Consider the following 18596-nt stretch of genomic DNA (forward strand, 5'->3'; position numbering starts at 1 on the left):
AGGCAATAGGTTTTCTGTATCTGGCCCAAAAGTATGGAACGAGCTACCCGTTGCCATACGATCATGCAAGTCTCTAGAGGGTTTCAGGAAAGAGTTGAAAACCTACCTATTCAAGTGAACCTAACTATAGGGCATATACAGCCCCCTCAGCTCCCCACAGCCAAATGTCATTTCTTAGTTAACAAATGCGCCCGAATGCAGTTTGGTCTGCCTGGTGCGCGTTTAGAAATAATCAAAATCAAACATCAACATAGCTGCTATATCCGAGGACTTGGTGGATTTCTGTAGTTTAGTCATTGTGTTGCTTGTCGGCAGCGAGTTAATGGCAGCCAAGAGCTCCGCAGCCATGAGGGTGCGTCGCCGCGGGGGCAGCCAGGCACTCCCGGAGCCTTGCAAGGAGCTAAGGTGTGTCACTTCACTCATGCAAATTATAGCCTTGTCCGCAGGGAACAGGGCCGTGGGCCGGGGCGCCCCAGGAAGAGTTCAGAAGGCTGGAGGGGGAGAAGAAGAGTAAAGGGACTTGCACGCAGGCCAAGCCTACCACCAGCGCAGGTCCAGGGTCCCTTGGGAGGGCGCAGAGTGTCCAAGCGGGCGCTGAACCGCTCACCCACAGAGGTTGCGAGGCGCGATGAGGAATCCACCAGGGGCCCCCGAAAACGGCTCCCACAGCCAGCCGCCGCGAAAACCCTCCGGCGTCCCCCCGGACCTCGTACCGGGAGTTGTGGCCCCCACCTCTCTCTGACTGCAGGGGGGCCACCAGGCGTAGCTCCGGTGCGGGATCCTCCTGATGTTGACGCAGGGGCGGGCAGCGGAGGGACCTCTCCGCACGCCGATCGCCTCAGTCGCGGCCCCCGCTGCCAGGGATCCCCCACTCGGATTCAGGCATGGGTGTCTGTGCCATCAGCTGGGCTCTGTGCGTCGGCGTGGATCCCTAAACCGCGGGGCCAGCCTCAGTCGGTGCTCGTGGGAGGTCCGCGAGGAAGCTCTCAACGTTGCATCCAGGGCTCTAAACCGGCTCCCCCATCCGGAGCCACGCCAACACCTCCTTCGCTCCGGCGCTTCAGGGGGGGAGGGACGGCCCGCTCCTCACAGACAGATAGTCAGTCCCCTCGCCACACCCGGGCGCTCAACTCCCCCAGCCTGTGTGATGCGACAGGATTCGCCTCCATGTCCCTGTGGCGTATGCGCACAGCCGTGCGTCCGCCATCTTGGTTTTCTCGGGCGGGGGAGGGAGCCAAGCTCAGGACAGCGAATTGGAGTACAAAGCTCCGATATCAGCCAGCTTGTTCTCCAGCGGCTCCCACGCCTGCGGCCGAGGTCGTTGGATCGATTAGAGCCCAGGAACCGCATGAATTCAGGCACGGCAGCCGGCGATCCACGGGCGGCTTCAGAGGAGCGACCTCATCGAGTCGGCTCCAAGCCACGCCCCCTCATCCCCCCATTTCTAACCCGGCTCCCGGATGGGACCTAAATGTGGTATTGACTAGACTTATGGGGTCTCCTTTCGAGCCCATGCATAAAGCAAGTCTTAAGGATCTTGGCTACAAGACCGCCTTCCTAATAGCTATCACTTCCATAAGAAGAGTCAGTGAACTACAGGCCTTCTCAGTTCTAGACCCCTTTATTACAGTTCACAGAGATAAGGTGGTTATGCGCACTCACCCTAGGTTTGCGCCTAAATTTATTTCAAATTTCCATGTGAACCAGTCCATAGAACTACCAACCTTCTTCCAGAACCCCTCCAACATGGCGGAAAGAAGCCTGCACACACTAGATGTAAGCAGGACAGTCATGTTTTACCTGGAAAGAACTCGACCACTAAGAAAGACAAACCAGTTTTTCGTTTCAGTGGCAGCGGGTAGAGAGGGAGACCCTGGGGGTCATTACAACCCTGGCGGTAAGGGGTTAACAGGGCCGGTACAGATGCCGGCCCCGTTAACCTCCTATCGCCGCATTACAAGGTTTGCTCGCGGGACCCGCCAAGGATGCCTGGTTTAACGGGTCCCGCGAGCAGACCAGCATGCTAACAACGGGCCCGTCATTAACAGGCCCATTGTTAGCATGCTCACCATTCCCGGACCCGGTACCTAGAATGGGGGTACGCATGCCGCAAATAGCGGCATGGCTACCTCCAGGGTCGTAATGACCCCCCCCTGTCTCCAAATTTACTATCTCAAGGTGGATTGTCAATTGCATCACACTCTGCTACACTCTTGCTAAGAGAGAATTGCCCTTCAAGCCTAGAGCACACACTACTCGAGGCACAGGGGCTTCCATAGCATTCATTGCAAATGTTCCCCTAGAGTTCATTTGCAAAGCGGCAACCTGGAGTTCTGTACACACCTTTACAAAACACTATTGCCTAGACACTCACTCTAGGTCTGATTCTCAGGTGGGACAAGCAGTACTAAGACATCTTTTCACTACTGTTCCTTCTCACAACCCACCTCCAACTCTGGGTACTGCTCGCTAGTCTATGCACAGCATGTGATTCTAAGCAGATAAACAAGCATCAGAAGACATGCATTACTTACCGTAAAAGCATTTCTGATGATTTTATCTGCTTAGATTCACATGCGCCTGTTAAGGAGAATTCTCCAGAATGGCTAATTTCCCTTACCTTTTTAATCCCTCAGCAGCTTTGCTGGATTTCTGGGGTTTTATTATTTCTTTTAACCTGGTAAGAGTGTGAACTTTTTTTCTCACTCTCTCATGTATTTTGCTGTGTGTTTTACTTTTTGTGTTCATGGATATGGAGTCTCACCAACTCCCTAGGCATCATCTTTTTACTGTGCGTCACACAGCACCTCTAGTGCAGTGACACAGGGTTGTCTTTTCAGACTTCCCACTTTAAACTCAATTTTCTGGGACTGACTACTGTCTCCCAGAACATGTAAAGTTGTCATTGACTTTATTAGTCTTTTTAAATTCACAGACCCAGCACACACTATCTTACAATAGAGTGCTGGAGGGGTTAATACTTATCCCCTTTTGTCTGATTCTCATGTAACATTTTTATGTTACCCTTTCTCTAAGATGTGGCTGGTGGCAGTGGTATCTACCCTTTTTATTTTACCGCGGACTATGAAACTAGTCTTTTGTACCATTAGAGGTTATGGTGGTAGCCTCGAACTAAACCGGGTAATCCACTTTTATTTTAACTTGGTTCCGTGTGGGTTTTTTCGTCATTTCTTTTTGTAAAGGTCCTTCTCGTGTTTTTCTCTGCCCGCCAAACCAGGTTTGTTTCCTTTGTTCGCCGCCCTTTGGCAGGCTTCTGCACAGAAGCCCTCCTTAGGCGCCTGTGTGTCTGGGGTGGACAGGATGTGAGGGAGGTGTTTGAGACTCCCTGCACAGGGTCTCGTTGGAGACCCATGTCGCACTCTGTGTGATTGGCTCTGGTGACTGTCCCTCCAGGACAGCCACCCTGCTGAGTGATTGACAGCTAGGCTGGTGTGAATGGGGGAAAACTACTTAAAAGGCAGGCCTCTGGGACTGGAAGGCAGAATCGCCACTGGAACAAGAGAACCAAAGGAAGCTGAAGGAAGGAGACTGCTGCAACAACTGGAAACCCCGGTGAAGCCCTGCTGCAGGTCCGAATTGCCTGAAACTTCAAACGACAGAGAAGACCTTCTAGGAGACTTCTTCCCTTGAGCCTGGTGGGACCAATCAGCTCACAAAGCCCCTCAACCTCCTCTCCAGACTGGTTGAATTTGCTGTGCAGTGCTGCAGGATTCCGGATAGCCAGTGGGAGAGAGTCCATTCGTGCTTTTAAGGCGCGCACCTTTTATTCGTCGCTTTGCTCTGCTGTTGGCCAGTTCCCTGGGCAGTGCAGGAACATCCAGACGTCCTCCTTCTTGTCACCTCGACTGAAGCTCCTGGAACAGTGAGACTGCAGGAACTGCCAGGAACAACTGCCTCAGCTAGAGCCTTCTTCATCTTTAAGGCACTGTGCAAAATTCGTCCGTTCACTCCATCCGGCCGCAGTGAAAGTGTTTGAAATCTTTTGCCTCGGCAAAGGCTTGTCCTTCTCTTCCTTTTCATATAACTTTTCTTCCGACCAACTTCGTTTTGAACTCTTGGCAAAGACTTAACCGCAAACTACTTTGAACTGTGTGACCCTCTGCAAAGACTCTGAACCATTGGCATTGGCCCAGGCCTATTGACTCAAATCATAGTTGTAGCCTTTTCTAGATTGCCCTGCCTATAACTTGTTGGTACAATTGATTTTTGATAACCTTGTCTTTCCTCCCCTTTAAATTGCTGGAGTGACATTTTGCTCACACTTGATTTTGAGCTTAACTTCTCCAGAATTGATTGGGTGTTGTTGTAGTATATTAAGACTGTGATTTTCTGCTGCTTTATGATAGTGAACTGTTTTCTAACTGACTGAGTAAATAAATGTATATTCTTTTACCAAGAATCCTTGAGTTAGTGTTTGTTTGAATCACTGTAATTGTTGTCCCTGGTGTAACCCTTGATACTGCTCACTTTACTCTTGAGATAAATCTGGCTGCTCAGCCATCGCTACCACTTTACTGTGTAGTACAGGCTTGTACCAAAGGTGAAATTGTACTTGCACTTGTAGTCTTAATTGTGTGTAGTGTTCCCAAAGGGTACTGCACAGGATTCTGCCTAACAGCGCCCACCCTTCCTCCCCGCTCAGATGGAAGGAACAGAGATGTCTACTGCTTTTTTCTCTCTTTTCTGTACTCACTCACGATAGTCATAAGCCTCTCTCACGGCAGAAAAAATACAATCGGAGGGACCTCGACGCTTGATGGATTTTGGGTACACTACACGTCACGTTAGGGACAGTGTTACAGGCACGCCCATGTCGACGTCCCCTTTTGATTCTCGAAAGACGAGATGCAATACTCTGCTGGATGTCAGATTATATGCACAGCATGTGAATCTAAGCAGATATAATTATCAGAAATACTTTTATGGTAAGTAATGCATGTAATCCTCTGCCACCAGTCCTTCTTAGAACCATCATGAACGTGTCGGCAATGTTACTCAAGGAAAAGGGTTAGAAAGTAGTCCTGTCGCACTTCAATGTGAGGTGATGTGTGTAGTTTAAAAAAATTAGACATGGGCCACCTGCACTGATAGCCTTACATGTTGGCCAGTGCCCCAAAATAGTTTAACTGGGCAAGGGAAGTAAAGAAGAATGGCAGGTGTCAAACAGTTTCAAATAGTTGTGGGGTCCCATTGATGGAAACGGAAGGAAAGCTGCAAAAAGAAAATCACTCATAAGGCATTCACTTAGGCAGAATACTCCTTTTGATTCCTTGCTAAAGTAAAAGTATGTGTAGCCTAGCTGGAAGTGGGAGGGATGGGACTGTCATGTCTGAACCCACATTCCAGACAGGGAATGGCTCTTGCTCGTCCGACATGAAGGCACAGAAGCTGTCCAGGATTGGAAAACTGTGATCAGTTTAAATGATTCAGATCCTTGCCATTGGTGGACTGAGGCAGCCCCCAACAAGAATTTAGGATGAGAGCGGGTCCTGCAACTGTTCACCAGATAGCCGGTCTACAGGTAAGGTGCGTACAAGGCCTTTTTACGCATGAAAATCTTGTAAATACGACAGCTTTATTATTTTCATGTGTACATTTACACACAAGTTTAGAGCAGAGGGCAGTGCAAGGTTCAGGTTACTTGACAGAAACTAGAATGCATCTTTTGATTGTTATCTACATTGATGGATGTAATTGCAAGCTATGTAGAAAAGCCTCTGTAACAGAATGTATTTCTTTGAAGTCTTTCAAAAAAGAAACTGCACACTGTGATAAAGGGAATTATTTCTTTCCATTCAGCTTCTGCTGTGTTGATGCTCATGGAGCAAACGGAAGCACTGTGAATATTTATTTTCCTAGCATTTTCGGATTGTATAATTAATAAGATGGAAAACTAAGTTGCAATTGAGAATCAATCTTTCTTAACAAATTGTATTTTTCAGAGTTCCTGTGCTGTGTGCATAATCGTGCAGAGGCAGATAATGTGTACACTTATAATTTAATTTACACTCTAATGAGAAAAACTATGTGTAAAATGATGACTATGAACGGTCTAGTTTACATCCATTCAACCTTGCAGTCAATGGGGTACATTACTATAAATGGTCACTGGCAGCAGACTCTATGGCTCAAGGGTGAGTGATTGTCAATACACCAATCACTGGTGTTATAGCCTCAAATCTTCAAGACTGCAATTAAACCATCCAAAACCTGACTCTCCAGGAAGTGCAAGCGCTGTTCAAAAACAAACAAATGAGTTATATTTGTAATTGAAATAGAAATTCAGCAAAACCTGGCCCTGTGATAATCCAGATAGGTATTTCACTTTATATAGCGCTTCATACATGGTTCGTCAAACATCTAGGCACTGTGATTATTATACCTCAGTCGATATCAGTTTACAAACTCTGAAGGATGTTAGACAATAAGCTAGCTCAGCCAGTTGAGTGCTCATTGCTGCGATCTGTGCGTGATCTGTAGATTGCAGGTTCGAATCCTGGCAAGGCCAGCTCAGCCTTTCATACTTTCAAGGTCGATAAAAGAGTACCGACTTCGGTTTGGTGATAATTGTGATAAATATGTTCTATGTACAGTGCTTTGCCAAAAGCTCTATATAAATAACCATTTGTCCATGAGATTAGATCTAGAATTTAGTGTGGAGTCCTTGCCTCTCTGCACTGTTGTATCATAACATTGGCATACCATTGGGTAGTTATATCTCCAGGAAATGCAGACTTTCATTAAACATCAGAAGACAATTCTGAACTCCAACCTCTAAACACACAATACAATTCATGTTTGCTGTACTATCTATTTGGCTAGGTTTTTGTAATTTCAACATTTAAATATATACAGGAGAGATCAAATGACCAAACCTTAGAGACATAATGAAAGGTGTGTTCTGTCACAATGCAGAAAGGTGCTGCATAGTAATTATTTCCATGCTGTTTTTTGCACACGTCGGCTGGATGTCGCACACATTTTACTCTCTTGCAAAGCAGAAAAGTAATTTTTACTCTCTTGAAATCACATTTACTCTCAAAGTTTAAAAATACTCCCACCTCAAAATCCTATCTGGAGCACTGCCAGATAGTCAACAGGAGCACCAAGACCAAGAGGAAGAAACGCACAATGCTGAAGACCTGGAAGACTGCTGCTGAAGTCAACTCGCGGTGAAGTCCTGCCTCTCGTTTGGTGATGCAAGACCCTCGCCTGTACTTACCTTTGGACTGGTGGGACCGACAAGTCCAGACTCCTGTATGTGAACCCTACTGCCAGAAGCCTCTCGGGATCATCCTGTGGTTTGCCCAGCTTTGCAAAAGGCAAATCCAGTGCAGCGATCACCGTATAGAATTGAGCCTGGGATTCTGCAAGTCGTCAACTTGTGCCCTAGGACCATTCCTTGTGCTGTATCTGCTCTCCTGCCTGAAGAATGGCCTTCTTGGTGCTGAGACTTCTTTCCAGACACGTGTCTCGCCTTTTGTTCTCGGATCGGGGTAAACTTCCCTGATGTCTGTCTCTGACATGTCATTGGGTCTCCGTTCATTGTGGGACCTACTGGTTCTTAAATGCATTTAGAATACTTTGTATGCTAATATCTTCATAATGGCTTTTGGGTTACTTTTACAATGTGCCTAAGACAGGCTGGTGGCAGCACTGACTTTTTTAACCGTTTGTGACATTTCACTCATGCACTTTTTCATTTACCGTGAATGGTTACTAAAAATGGCTAGCACCCTAAAATGGCTGTGCCGCAAGGTTTTTACTTGTTCTTTGGCCATATTGTTCCTTGGCCTTGTTCCTGCTTTCTCAGGTCAGGAAATGCCTTATATGGAATATCCTTTCCCAGGGAACCATCAAATAGGAGAGCAGAACAGCCATCTAGTCAGGACCATTCTTGAAGCCAATTTCATCCACTGTACCCACAACCCCTTGTCCCCCTGCAACTGGACCAATGGCAGAGGTAAGTGTCCCCAGCGATCTGAATACCTAAATGCTGTTCACTTAGAAGATCAGAGTTCGGTGTGCAAGCCTGCATACCTGTTTTCTCACCTCCCTTCCTGCCTTAGGGATTGTGTGAACATAAACCCCACGCCCAAATTCTCACTTTTCTGGTCGTGATTGGTGGAGTTCTGGCCAGAATCCCCTCTATGGTTTAACTCCTAGTGTGTTGGAATTGGTACAGGGACCCCTAAAAGCTTTCGACTTACACTTTAAACTCCAAAAGTATTTTATTCTGGAACCGTGACCAACCTGTTGTCCAATGAGACTTCCACAACTTCATGCTCTGTGCACAGGTACTTACTTACCTGGGACATAGACACTTTTGAGGCAATATGCTTCCTTGCATCATAGTGGAGGACTGCTTACACTATAGGGGGCTTATCATTTCAAGGCAGTGTATATGGTTACTGTTTTTAAAGCAGTGTTTCTTCATCCTGCTTCATTGATTTGGACTGCTTTGACTGTTTCGTTGTAACGTGTGGGTAACCTCACCTAGAGCTCTTCAACTGTGCACATGTGTGTGTCAGTAGTGTTCTTTAGTAACAACGGCTTGACTTTTACTTTAACTGCTTAGAGTTTGGGCTTAATAAATTAGTACATTTTTGTACTCCTGTGTTGCTGGTCTTATTTGAATTCTCAATGTTGGGTTAACTATATTACTACACCACCTCCACAGTCAGTCTTACTGCTCAGTTTGCGTTACCTTTATAGAGTTGGGCAGACCGAAGTGTCACTTACCCAATTTATTGACTAGGGTGGCCTCTCAGAACACTCCCAAGTACTGGTTCTGAAAATCCAACTTAACAGCAGCGGAGAAAGGTTGGGTATGTTAATCCTCAAAGTCTAGAGAGAAAATCCTGGTACTCTTGATGCCAAAACATTCCCAGGGTGTCATTATTATTACTGAGAGACTGGCTGAAGAAGAGTTGTTATTGGGACTGAGTCGAAAACCGAAATGTCACTATGCCGAAAGGATGGAGAAAGTGGGAAGGGCGGTGGTGTTAGTATTTTATAGATAACAAAAGTGCAACATAGAGGGATCAGTAGTCCGTTTAAAGGAAGGCATCTTTTATATTGCTTCTGTGAACCATGTAATCTCCATTATTTCCATTTCAGGTCTTGCATGTTTCGCTGCTTTCCATCTATGAGTTATTTGTTTAGTCTCCAGCTTTTTCTTTGTGAGTGAAGCTTAATTACACCCCTAGTACAGAAATGCTGCTTGCCAAAATGTAGACGTTTGTACTTGTACTGTGACCGAGGAGTGCTTCGACTCTCTCTAGGATGTAATCCCTTGTGGGCTCTGTGATGCTTCCCTTTTCTAGAAGGGATGGTCAGGGGGCGCAGAAAGGTCAAGGGATCCATAGGGGCTGCAATCACAGAATGCAAAGGCAGTACGTGGAACGCAGACTTGAGTTTATAAAGTTTGCTTACTGATATACCTCCTACTGTGTTATTGAGACAACTGTTCTGTAGCCCTTCTTTATTCATTAATTCTCTTACATACTGTACTCGGCCCTAGCACATCATCACTGGGCGTTCTTTATCTTGTATTTGGCCACAATGTTGAAATATTGCCATTTTACCATGGTTTGAGTGCCCTAGAGGTTCAGTTGAGCACAGAGTGAGTGTGGTCATTCTTGCTGAGCAGTTCTTTCCATTCAGCATGCATGCTCTTAGGGGCGGCATGTGGGGCAGTCTCCTAGCATATAGTCTAGTTCGGTAACCACATCTCTTTCTCTCTTTATGCGTGCCTGCTCAGCTGGAGCTGCAGGTAGGATACTGCTTTCTGTGCATGAACATTGACGGGTTTGTCTGCAAATATTACCCCTTGCCTCCAAACCCATGATGGCCTAGCTGAGAGCAGCAACATGTATGCTTCTGTTTAATTCCATAAGTGTGAGCGTTGAATGAAGGAGACATTGGTGCAATGCATGGGAAAAAGCGCAGCTCACTTCTCTGGTACGATATCATTTTGGGTTTAAGGTGGTTTTATATCTGTGCATTGTAACATGCTTTCTTGAGACTCGATCTCAAACCATATTCTTTGCATAATGTATTATTATCTCAAAATATAGTGAATTCAAATCTAATATGAATATTAATTTTATGAGCGAATCAATACTTGTAACAGAAAGTGAGCAATGAGTACACGTGGAGTTGTCAAAGGGGCAGTCTTTCCCAGCTGCCTCACTTCGCCCACAGCACTTCATAATGCACCCCCTAGACCATTCTTGAGGCCCCCCCCATATAGTGGAGCAGCACATCTTTAATCTCAGCGGCTGCAAGATGCTCATAGCAGGGCTTCTCACATCTATGCGTTGGGACCAGAGTGGGGCCAACAGAAGCTTCTGATTGCTTCACCTGGCGAGGCCAAGGGTTCAGTCATAGCCAACCTGGTAATATATTAAAAATAGTCACTAGGGCCAACGCACTGCCAGACTTCGGTTACTAATTAAACATCTGGGCACATCAATATAAAGTTTGAGAAACCCTGGCTTGCAGTATCTGCATGCTGTACAGGAAGCTTCCTGACCTAGAGCCCACAGTCCTATTGCATTCTTGGAACACCTACACAGTCTACATTGCATGCTTGCATAGTGCAAAGCTCTTCATATCCTCATCAAACACACTGTCTCCTAGTCTATAATTGCATATTAGGCAACTCTGATTTTCCATTGCGATTTCCCTGCACCACCTTATGCAAGGGGCACCACAACACTCTGCCAATGTGCCCACGTTTCACTGTAGTGTATATATACCATGTTATATAAACCTCTTTCCAATCAGTGCGTGTGACGTAATCTAGCTCTGCCCATGCACCCTCATCTCAGTCATATGCAAATCAATGCTAGAGATGTTCTGCCACTTCGCAAATTCCCTCAGAAATCATGTTGTAAGGTGATCTATCCTTGACCAGTGCATGTCTGGGATGTTGCACCCATCTACTGATGTCAGATGCCCACCCTATTGCATGCCAGGAATATTGCAGTATTCTGCTAAGGCATGCCACATCTTATTGGCATCTTCGATCTGCTAGGTATTCCCTTTGTCGATTATCTACTCCCTCAGCTTGGCTTGATGCACCCCCTTTTGAGTTCAGTACTGGAATATTAACCGTCTGTGAAAGAACCTCACATTTCGATGCACTAAATCATGCTATTCCATGCTTACCGTTATTTGAGACTGCCTCTACAATTTTCCGCATCTCTGTTCGTTGTAATTCTTTTCTTTAATTTCCAGAATGCAGCTCTTCAGCACCTTTTTATCCGGAAATCCTATCGCCCATTCAAATGCCTGCAGTGTGGGAAGGCATTTCGCGAGAAGGACAAGCTGGACCAGCACTTGCGCTTCCATGGACGGGATGGCAACTGCCCCCTGACCTGTGACATTTGCAACAAAGGTTTTCTCAGTAGCACCTCCCTGGACAATCACATGAAGTACCACCTGGAGCAGAAGACCTACTCGTGTATCTTCTGCTCAGACTCCTTCGACCGACTGGACATGCTGAAGGATCACGTTGTGATTCACGTCAGCGACGGCTACTTCACATGCCCCACCTGTAAAAGACGATTTTCCGATTTCATACAGGTAAGCTTTCAGACTTGAATGGAAACCTTGCATTTTATAGTTGTAATGATCTGTTCTGCCCATACAAATCTGCCAACACATTTGTTGGTCCAAAACTCTTCACGTGTGTGGTCCATCCATACCTTTTATGGAAAGATGTTCATTTTCTTTTGTTTACATTTAAGTAAATATTCTGCTTTAGTGTACGAATACTAAAACTGTCCACATCACTCCGTTAATAGGATTGCTTTCTGATGCTCTTCGATAAGACCTTTTTTCCATGTTCGGAAAAAAAAATGACTATACTTTCAGGTTGTGTGTGTGTGTGTGTGTGTGTGTGTGTACATATGTAGGTTTCTTCTGTATCATTAGGTGCTGCCTTCAGGCTGCTTCAAAGCGCTCTTGGGTAAACGGGTACAGAGCAGGAAGCACCAATGAAAGTGTTATGGATTTCCAAAATCAGCCCCAGTGAGAGGATTTTGGGAGGACACTCTATTTATGGTAAACGGTGATGACGCAAAGGTTAGCCAAAACGCAATCAAGGTAAGGTAGGGGAGCTGCCAAGCCTTAGTCTCCAGAAAAGTGTGAGTGTCTAGGGTTATGCTGAGTCCAAAGAAAGCAACACTAATAATTCAAGTTAGACACTAGGTATATCAAAATAAAATTATTTAATAGGCCTTTACTTACACACTAGACATATAAAAATCACAGGTAAGTATTGTTACACTTGCGACATGGGTCAAGAAATTCGGGAAACACTAGAAGATATAGGTCTGCCCACTTTAGACGACCTGGAACGAGCAGATTTAGTGGCCCCAATCACCTATCGCTATAAGGGGTTTTCCCTGCCTCAACTAAAATACTAAAGGGGTCTGTCAGAATATCCTTATTTTAAGAGTCCACTGCCCTATGCCAACATTTCTTCTGTACCGTACGTACACTTCTAACTAAACTAGAAGGTTGCGTCAATGTTTTTGGTCGCGGAGAATGACTCCCTTCTCCTGGACTGGGTGGCACAGTTCCGGTTCCACGTTTTTAACCAGGGGGAATGACTGCCTTCGCCTGGTCCCACTACTTCACAAACATAACACTCTGTTTCAGAATGTTCACTGGTCGTATCTCCAGGGGGAATGACTCCCTTCCTCTGGCCTCAAGGTTTCGTACTCGGTTCTCTCAATTGTCAAGAGAATTACTCCCTAATCCTGAATGTGGCTTTTAACCAAACTGGGAGAATGACTACTTTCCCCAGGCTTCTTGGCTTTTCCTTGTGGATGTCGCACCACTTCTCTAAAACATCCCCACTAGAAGTAGAAAAAATCATTCTTTCACTCAAACCATCTAACTGCAAGGGCGATACTTGCCCAGCACAGTTAATAAAAGACGCTGCCAGAGACCTCTCACCATTTATTTCTAAATTAATCAATGCCTCCTTCACATCAGGCACTATCCCAGCCAATTTAAAGCATTCCTGGGTGCTCCCACTTCTCAAAAAACAGACCTTAGACCCACGTATCCCAACCAACTACCGCCCCATTACCACTGTGCCATTCCTCCTCAAAATATTGGACAAAGCTGCCTATATTCAGATACAAAAACACCTTGACTTGTATAAGCTCCTAGGAGCTAGACAATTTGGTTTACGTCCACTTCATGGAACGGAAACCGCCTTAATTGATTTAAAGACGCAGGTCGACGAGCTGAGGGATGGAGGAGGAACACCACTCTTGCTCCTACTTGATCTCCCAGCAGCATTCGACTTGGTCGATCACAAGGTACTCTGCAAACACCTGGATTCTGCTGCCCATTTCTCTCCTGAGGCCATCAAGTGGCTAGAATCTTTCCTCAGCGAAAGAACAATGAGAGTTTTTTCCCCTTCGGCCGCAGCTGACCCTACCCCTATATTATGTGGCGTTTCCCAGGGTTCCTGTGTCTCGCCTACCCTATACAATATCTTCACCAAACCCTTGTTCGATGATCTGGACCTTCTGGGTATCACCTACACTAACTATGCAGATGATACACAGATTCTCCTCCTGCTTTCTGGGGATCACAGGAAGGACTCGCAATTGGTGAACAGGGTATATCTCGTTGTTCAAGCATGGATGGCCACACATGGCCTGTGCTTGAATGACGACAAGACGGAGCTGATAATCCTGGGAACACATATGAACACCAAAAAAGTAGGTCAGGAATTCTCCTCCTTCAACATTGATGGAAATCCTATCAGGGTCTCCAAGGAAGTAAAAACCCTCGGTTTCTACTTGGATTCCACACTATCATTCGACAAACAACTAAAATCCTTGGCCTCCACCACCGCCTACAACTGCAAACTGATAAGAGCAGGCCAGCCTTTCCTCTCTAATGACAGTTGCATGATCTTGGCTAGACCACTTATCCTCTCCAGGATCGACTACTGTAATACCCTTTACAGTGGCGCCAACAAATCTGCCATCCAGAAACTTCAAACGCTCCAAAACAATGCTTTGCGAGCAGCGCTTGGCATAAATAAAAGAGCACACATTTCCACCATTAGACGTCAACACAAATGGCTATCTACAAACCACAAAATTCAATTAAAAATGATCTCCTTGACACATAAAGCTCTTAACAACGCCGCCCCAAGCTACCTCACGAACAAAATACAAAAACAAACCTCCATCAGACCTATTAGAGCTACCAACACTAACTGTCTGGTAGTACCTAGATTTAAACTAACCACGGTCGGTGAGAATAGTTTCCCTGTGAAGGCGGCTATTACCTGGAATCTATTACCCAACAATTTAAGAGCAGATCAGCCGTACCCACTATTCAGAAGGAATGCTATCCAATATCTTATCTCCAACGACCACTATATATAGGTTTATAGTATTCCCAGACCTGACACTGGTCCCTCTCCTCTGTCTCACGATATGTTATGCGTACCATCTTCTATGTAACTCATCGACCTGCACGATGATGGTCCTGCACATTTGTATACTATTACTGTATCTTGTATAATATGTATAACTTGTATAATATCTATAATATCCATTACTGTATCCTGTATAATCTGTAACGATGTAAGCTTCACATTATCCTACCTGCTGCGCCCTTCTACCTATGGGTCTGGAGAGCATTAGAAATAAAACAAACAAACAAACTTTACCCTGAGTGATATTTGTTGTACATCCCTCACCAAAGGGTTTTTGGAAAAGCTGCCTTAATACCTGCATGCAAACAGCGATTTGGCTGCAAAACTACAGAGAGTAACATTAGTACTGTACGTAAACCTGGTTACTTCCAAATGGAAACAAGTTAAGACTGGGTCCCGCTCAGCCCTACAGATATGGGGTGTGTAAGGGTGCAAATGTAAGAGTCTGACACAATAGTGGCATTGTGATTGACAAATACTTTTATTCAGGCAAAATAAAGAGGAACCCTAGCTCTAAGAGGGTTTTCCTTGCCTCTAATCCAGAACTAATGAGTCGGTCAGATTGTCCAAGTAAATAAAGAGTCCACCTTTGTGTCAAAATACTTACTTCTATCCCTCACACCTTATTATAACTAATAAGAAAAACGCTTGTGGGTCTTCTTGGTCCAGAATAATGACTCCCTTCTTCTGCACAATGACCTTCAGTTCCAATCGAAGGGAGAATTTCACCTGTGAGAATAACTCTTTTTCTCCAGATCTCCGTTCCTTTCTGAGGAAGCAAAGTTCCAGCTTGTAGCATCTGAAGGGTTCAGTTCCAATGCAAAAGAAAGTCCCGATGTAAACATTGTTCCTGCATGAACATTATTGTACTTCACTATCCTTCTCCAGGTATATGGTTCTCAATGTCCTTACAGAGCGGGGGGGAATGACTCCCTTCTGCAGGCCTTCTTTTGACTGGTTTCACGATACCCAATCTTCTGGGAAGACAGCTGGAGGTATTTTCTCCTTCTCCCAAGGTCTCCTTGATTTCCAGTTCACAAGGGCTGGGCGGAATGAGCCCCTTCCCCCAAGCTCTTATCAGACTTTCACAGTTAAAGCACAATCTTCAGGGAGGAATACGTCCCTTCCCCTGGCTTGCTTTGCACTTCAAAAGTTCTTATTTCACATGAGTTCCCAATCTTGTAGATGCAGCTTCCGACCTGTGTGTTCCACCTGACCGGGTGCTGCAGTCCTGGTTCCCTATTCTGCCAAGTACTGTGACTATGAAGACGACTGGGGTTGATCTTCATAGGAGGATGCTGGTCCCAGACCCATGCGATTCTCTTTCCTTGGTGTTACAGTTCCTTTTCACTAGGGTCTTAGCTTGTACCCCAGGGGCTTCCCATAGGCCCCAGTATCGTAGCTCCAGTGTCTACCAGTGCCTTCTGCTACCCCTTCCAACTACCTCGGTAGTCCTTGTACCTTTAGAGTCTCTAACTTCTCGGGAAAGTGTTGGTGGAGGGGCGTGGGGTAGGAAGGTGTGTTAGGGTTAGGTGTGCCATAGGGATACCATTTTCTCCCCAGGTCGTCACTAATCCCATAGGGGGATTCCCTTCCCATGAGATCCACCCGAGGAGTACCGCACCCAGAGGAACTGTCGGGTAGCGGCCCCACCTCCCTGGCTTCATGGGAAGGGGTGTGCTCTAGCACCTTGAAGCGTCTGTGTGCTAGATGGAATTACCAATAAAATATCTCAGACCAAATAAGACAGACTCAAAGGAGATGTTAAAATACTGCTTTAATCTCAAAGAAGTAAAGCTTGGTGAATAAACACTCATCAAATAGATTTATGTTGGATCACAATGTCTTTTCGATCTGAGTTTATATAATGCTAGATGCATCATCTATGACATCATCCTATGTGGCAAACTGTAAAACCTATCGAGGGGTGGGATTGGATTAGGGGAACATGTCTACATATAGATAGTACGTGTTAATCCCTAATTGGCGGTCTGTCAGACAAACCCTGAGCTACTTCTATACACGTGGTGTAATATACTCATCATAGCAGAGAATCTGGCAGCAGAGTAATACTTTGGAACATTGTATGTAAAATCTCATGGCAGGCTTTTCTGTTTGGTTGGTAACCCAAATCCAACCTTGGACATTCGGCTCACTAGCAGCACGTAGATAGGATTGAAACCCAGGTTCTTGGAGATATGTCAGCTCTCCCCTTGTTTTCCCAATTAGTCTACCCTCTCTCATCGGTAGGCCTCATGCCAGTTTCTTCTGTTTGAAGGCTGACCTTGCCAGTCTGTACTGTCGCGAGACATTCGAGGGAGTGTAGGCAAACCATTATCTTAGCTTCAGACTTTTGCGAGCGCTCCATCACGTGTCAAGAGACCATAAATGTGTCCATATCGGCAGTGCATTTAACACCATTTGATTCAATTATGCCTGGTGCAGTTGCTCGCTCTTGGCCTTTCGAGACTTCCTCACTCTAGCCCATATAAACCTTTTACACTTTTAATTGCCCAATACTTGGCATCTTAAATGTTCCTATTCCCCCTAATCTTAGAGAAATATGTCTACGCACATGGTCTGCTCGTTAGACTCCCTTCATGCTTTTCCTTCATCTCTCGAAATAGCATCCTTGTTTCCAAGGCAATGTCATACTCTATTTTGCAAGGGAAAAACAACTTCATCATCTTTTCACTTTAAGATCCTGGGCTCGTATTTTGAGGTAGCCGGGTTGATTGGCATAATCCGTCGTCCATCTTCTGATGGTCGTCCTAAACATTGAATATATACCTCTTATAAGCAAGCTGCTATATGTTCTTTCTACCTTGTTGTGTTTATAATTACTATATCGTGTGGTACATGTTTCTCTTAGTGATTTATTTACATAGTCATTCTTAAGGATTTTCATATCGTTTCAGCGTATGTTCTTACATCTTCTTTATGATATTCCTTTGCTGTTGTGCTTTTTTTAACGCACATCCATTCTGTTCATGGCTGCATTTCGACAGCTTGTCAAAGTACATCCTTTTTGGTAACTTTCCTCCACTATGTCAACTTGCGGGTACACTCTGAAAGATTGTCTGAGTGCATATAGTTTCTCATATACTCGACGTGGTGCAGGAATATTGCAAGGATTTAGGCATGGGTTCCCCATCATGGCTCTTCGTCTGTCATCCCAATATGATGGTGGCAAGGGGGTGGGACTAAAGAGAAAACGGGTACCTCCTCCTCTACAGGGGCTTCCCCTATGGGAGAACTGACGATATCTGGGAATTCGTCACAAGTGTATCTGCCACTTTTACTCCCTCAAAATAGGCAAATACTTCCAAAAAATAAAAATAGTGAGTAAAAACACTCACTACAAAAATAGGCGTAGGAGCTGGTCCTCCTGCTTTCATTCACACAACTCCATGGATCTGTTTGGATAAATAGTACAAGTATTGCCACAGGAAGAAACTCTACTATTATCACAGCCTGCTCTGAAGAGGTAAAAATGTACATTTTAAATGTCATGAATAACTTGGTGCAGGGATATATTTACTAGAAAACATTTGTTTTACAGTTAAAACATATGTTTATTTGCTTATTACATAATCGCATTTGGAATGGGTCTTACTTTTTTACTCGCTAAAAAATAATTTGACACCTAACTTTAAAATGAAGAGTAAAATACTCCCACTTAAAAATCTAATCTGGAGTACTGGTCACGCTTCTGCCTAGTCTGACCTAAGGTACCCGGATCATTGTTGCATTTTCTTTTCTTTAGTCCTTTTTTACTTGACTGACTTTGGTTTCTTCTGTTTTGGTATTGATTGTCTTCATGGTACTTACTAAACGCTTGCATTGAAAATACTACATAGTCCTTAATGCACTTTGTCAGGATGGCGCTTGCCAAAAGAACAAAAGGTTTTCTGTCTCATGATCTGATTTCCTATTATTAATTAAAGTTTGGGAATTTTATCTTTGCTTTACTCTACAGTATTGTAGCTTTACGTTTGTTTTTTATATTGTTTTATTTATTTTTCTCTCTTGTTCTTGCACTTTAATGGCTGAATCGCCAAAGTAGGGTATACTAAATGACTGACTAGTATTA

The 18596-nt window shown here is 44.9% G+C and overlaps 1 protein-coding gene across 3 annotated transcripts in view; it reads left to right on the top strand.

Moving 5' to 3' along the window:
• The window catches only part of PRDM10 (PR/SET domain 10), an 825235-nt gene that overhangs the window by 504042 nt on the left and 302597 nt on the right, over positions 1–18596 (top strand). For all 3 annotated transcript variants that reach the window (XM_069614147.1, XM_069614145.1, XM_069614146.1), the window contains exon 12: positions 11266–11613. In XM_069614147.1, coding sequence (XP_069470248.1) covers positions 11266–11613 — 348 coding nt within the window. The remainder of the gene's footprint in view (positions 1–11265; positions 11614–18596) is intronic.

Source organism: Ambystoma mexicanum, chromosome 9 (genome assembly GCF_040938575.1).
Source record: "Ambystoma mexicanum isolate Mex_15411 chromosome 9, UKY_AmexF1_1, whole genome shotgun sequence".
Classification (NCBI taxonomy): Eukaryota; Metazoa; Chordata; class Amphibia; order Caudata; family Ambystomatidae; genus Ambystoma; species Ambystoma mexicanum.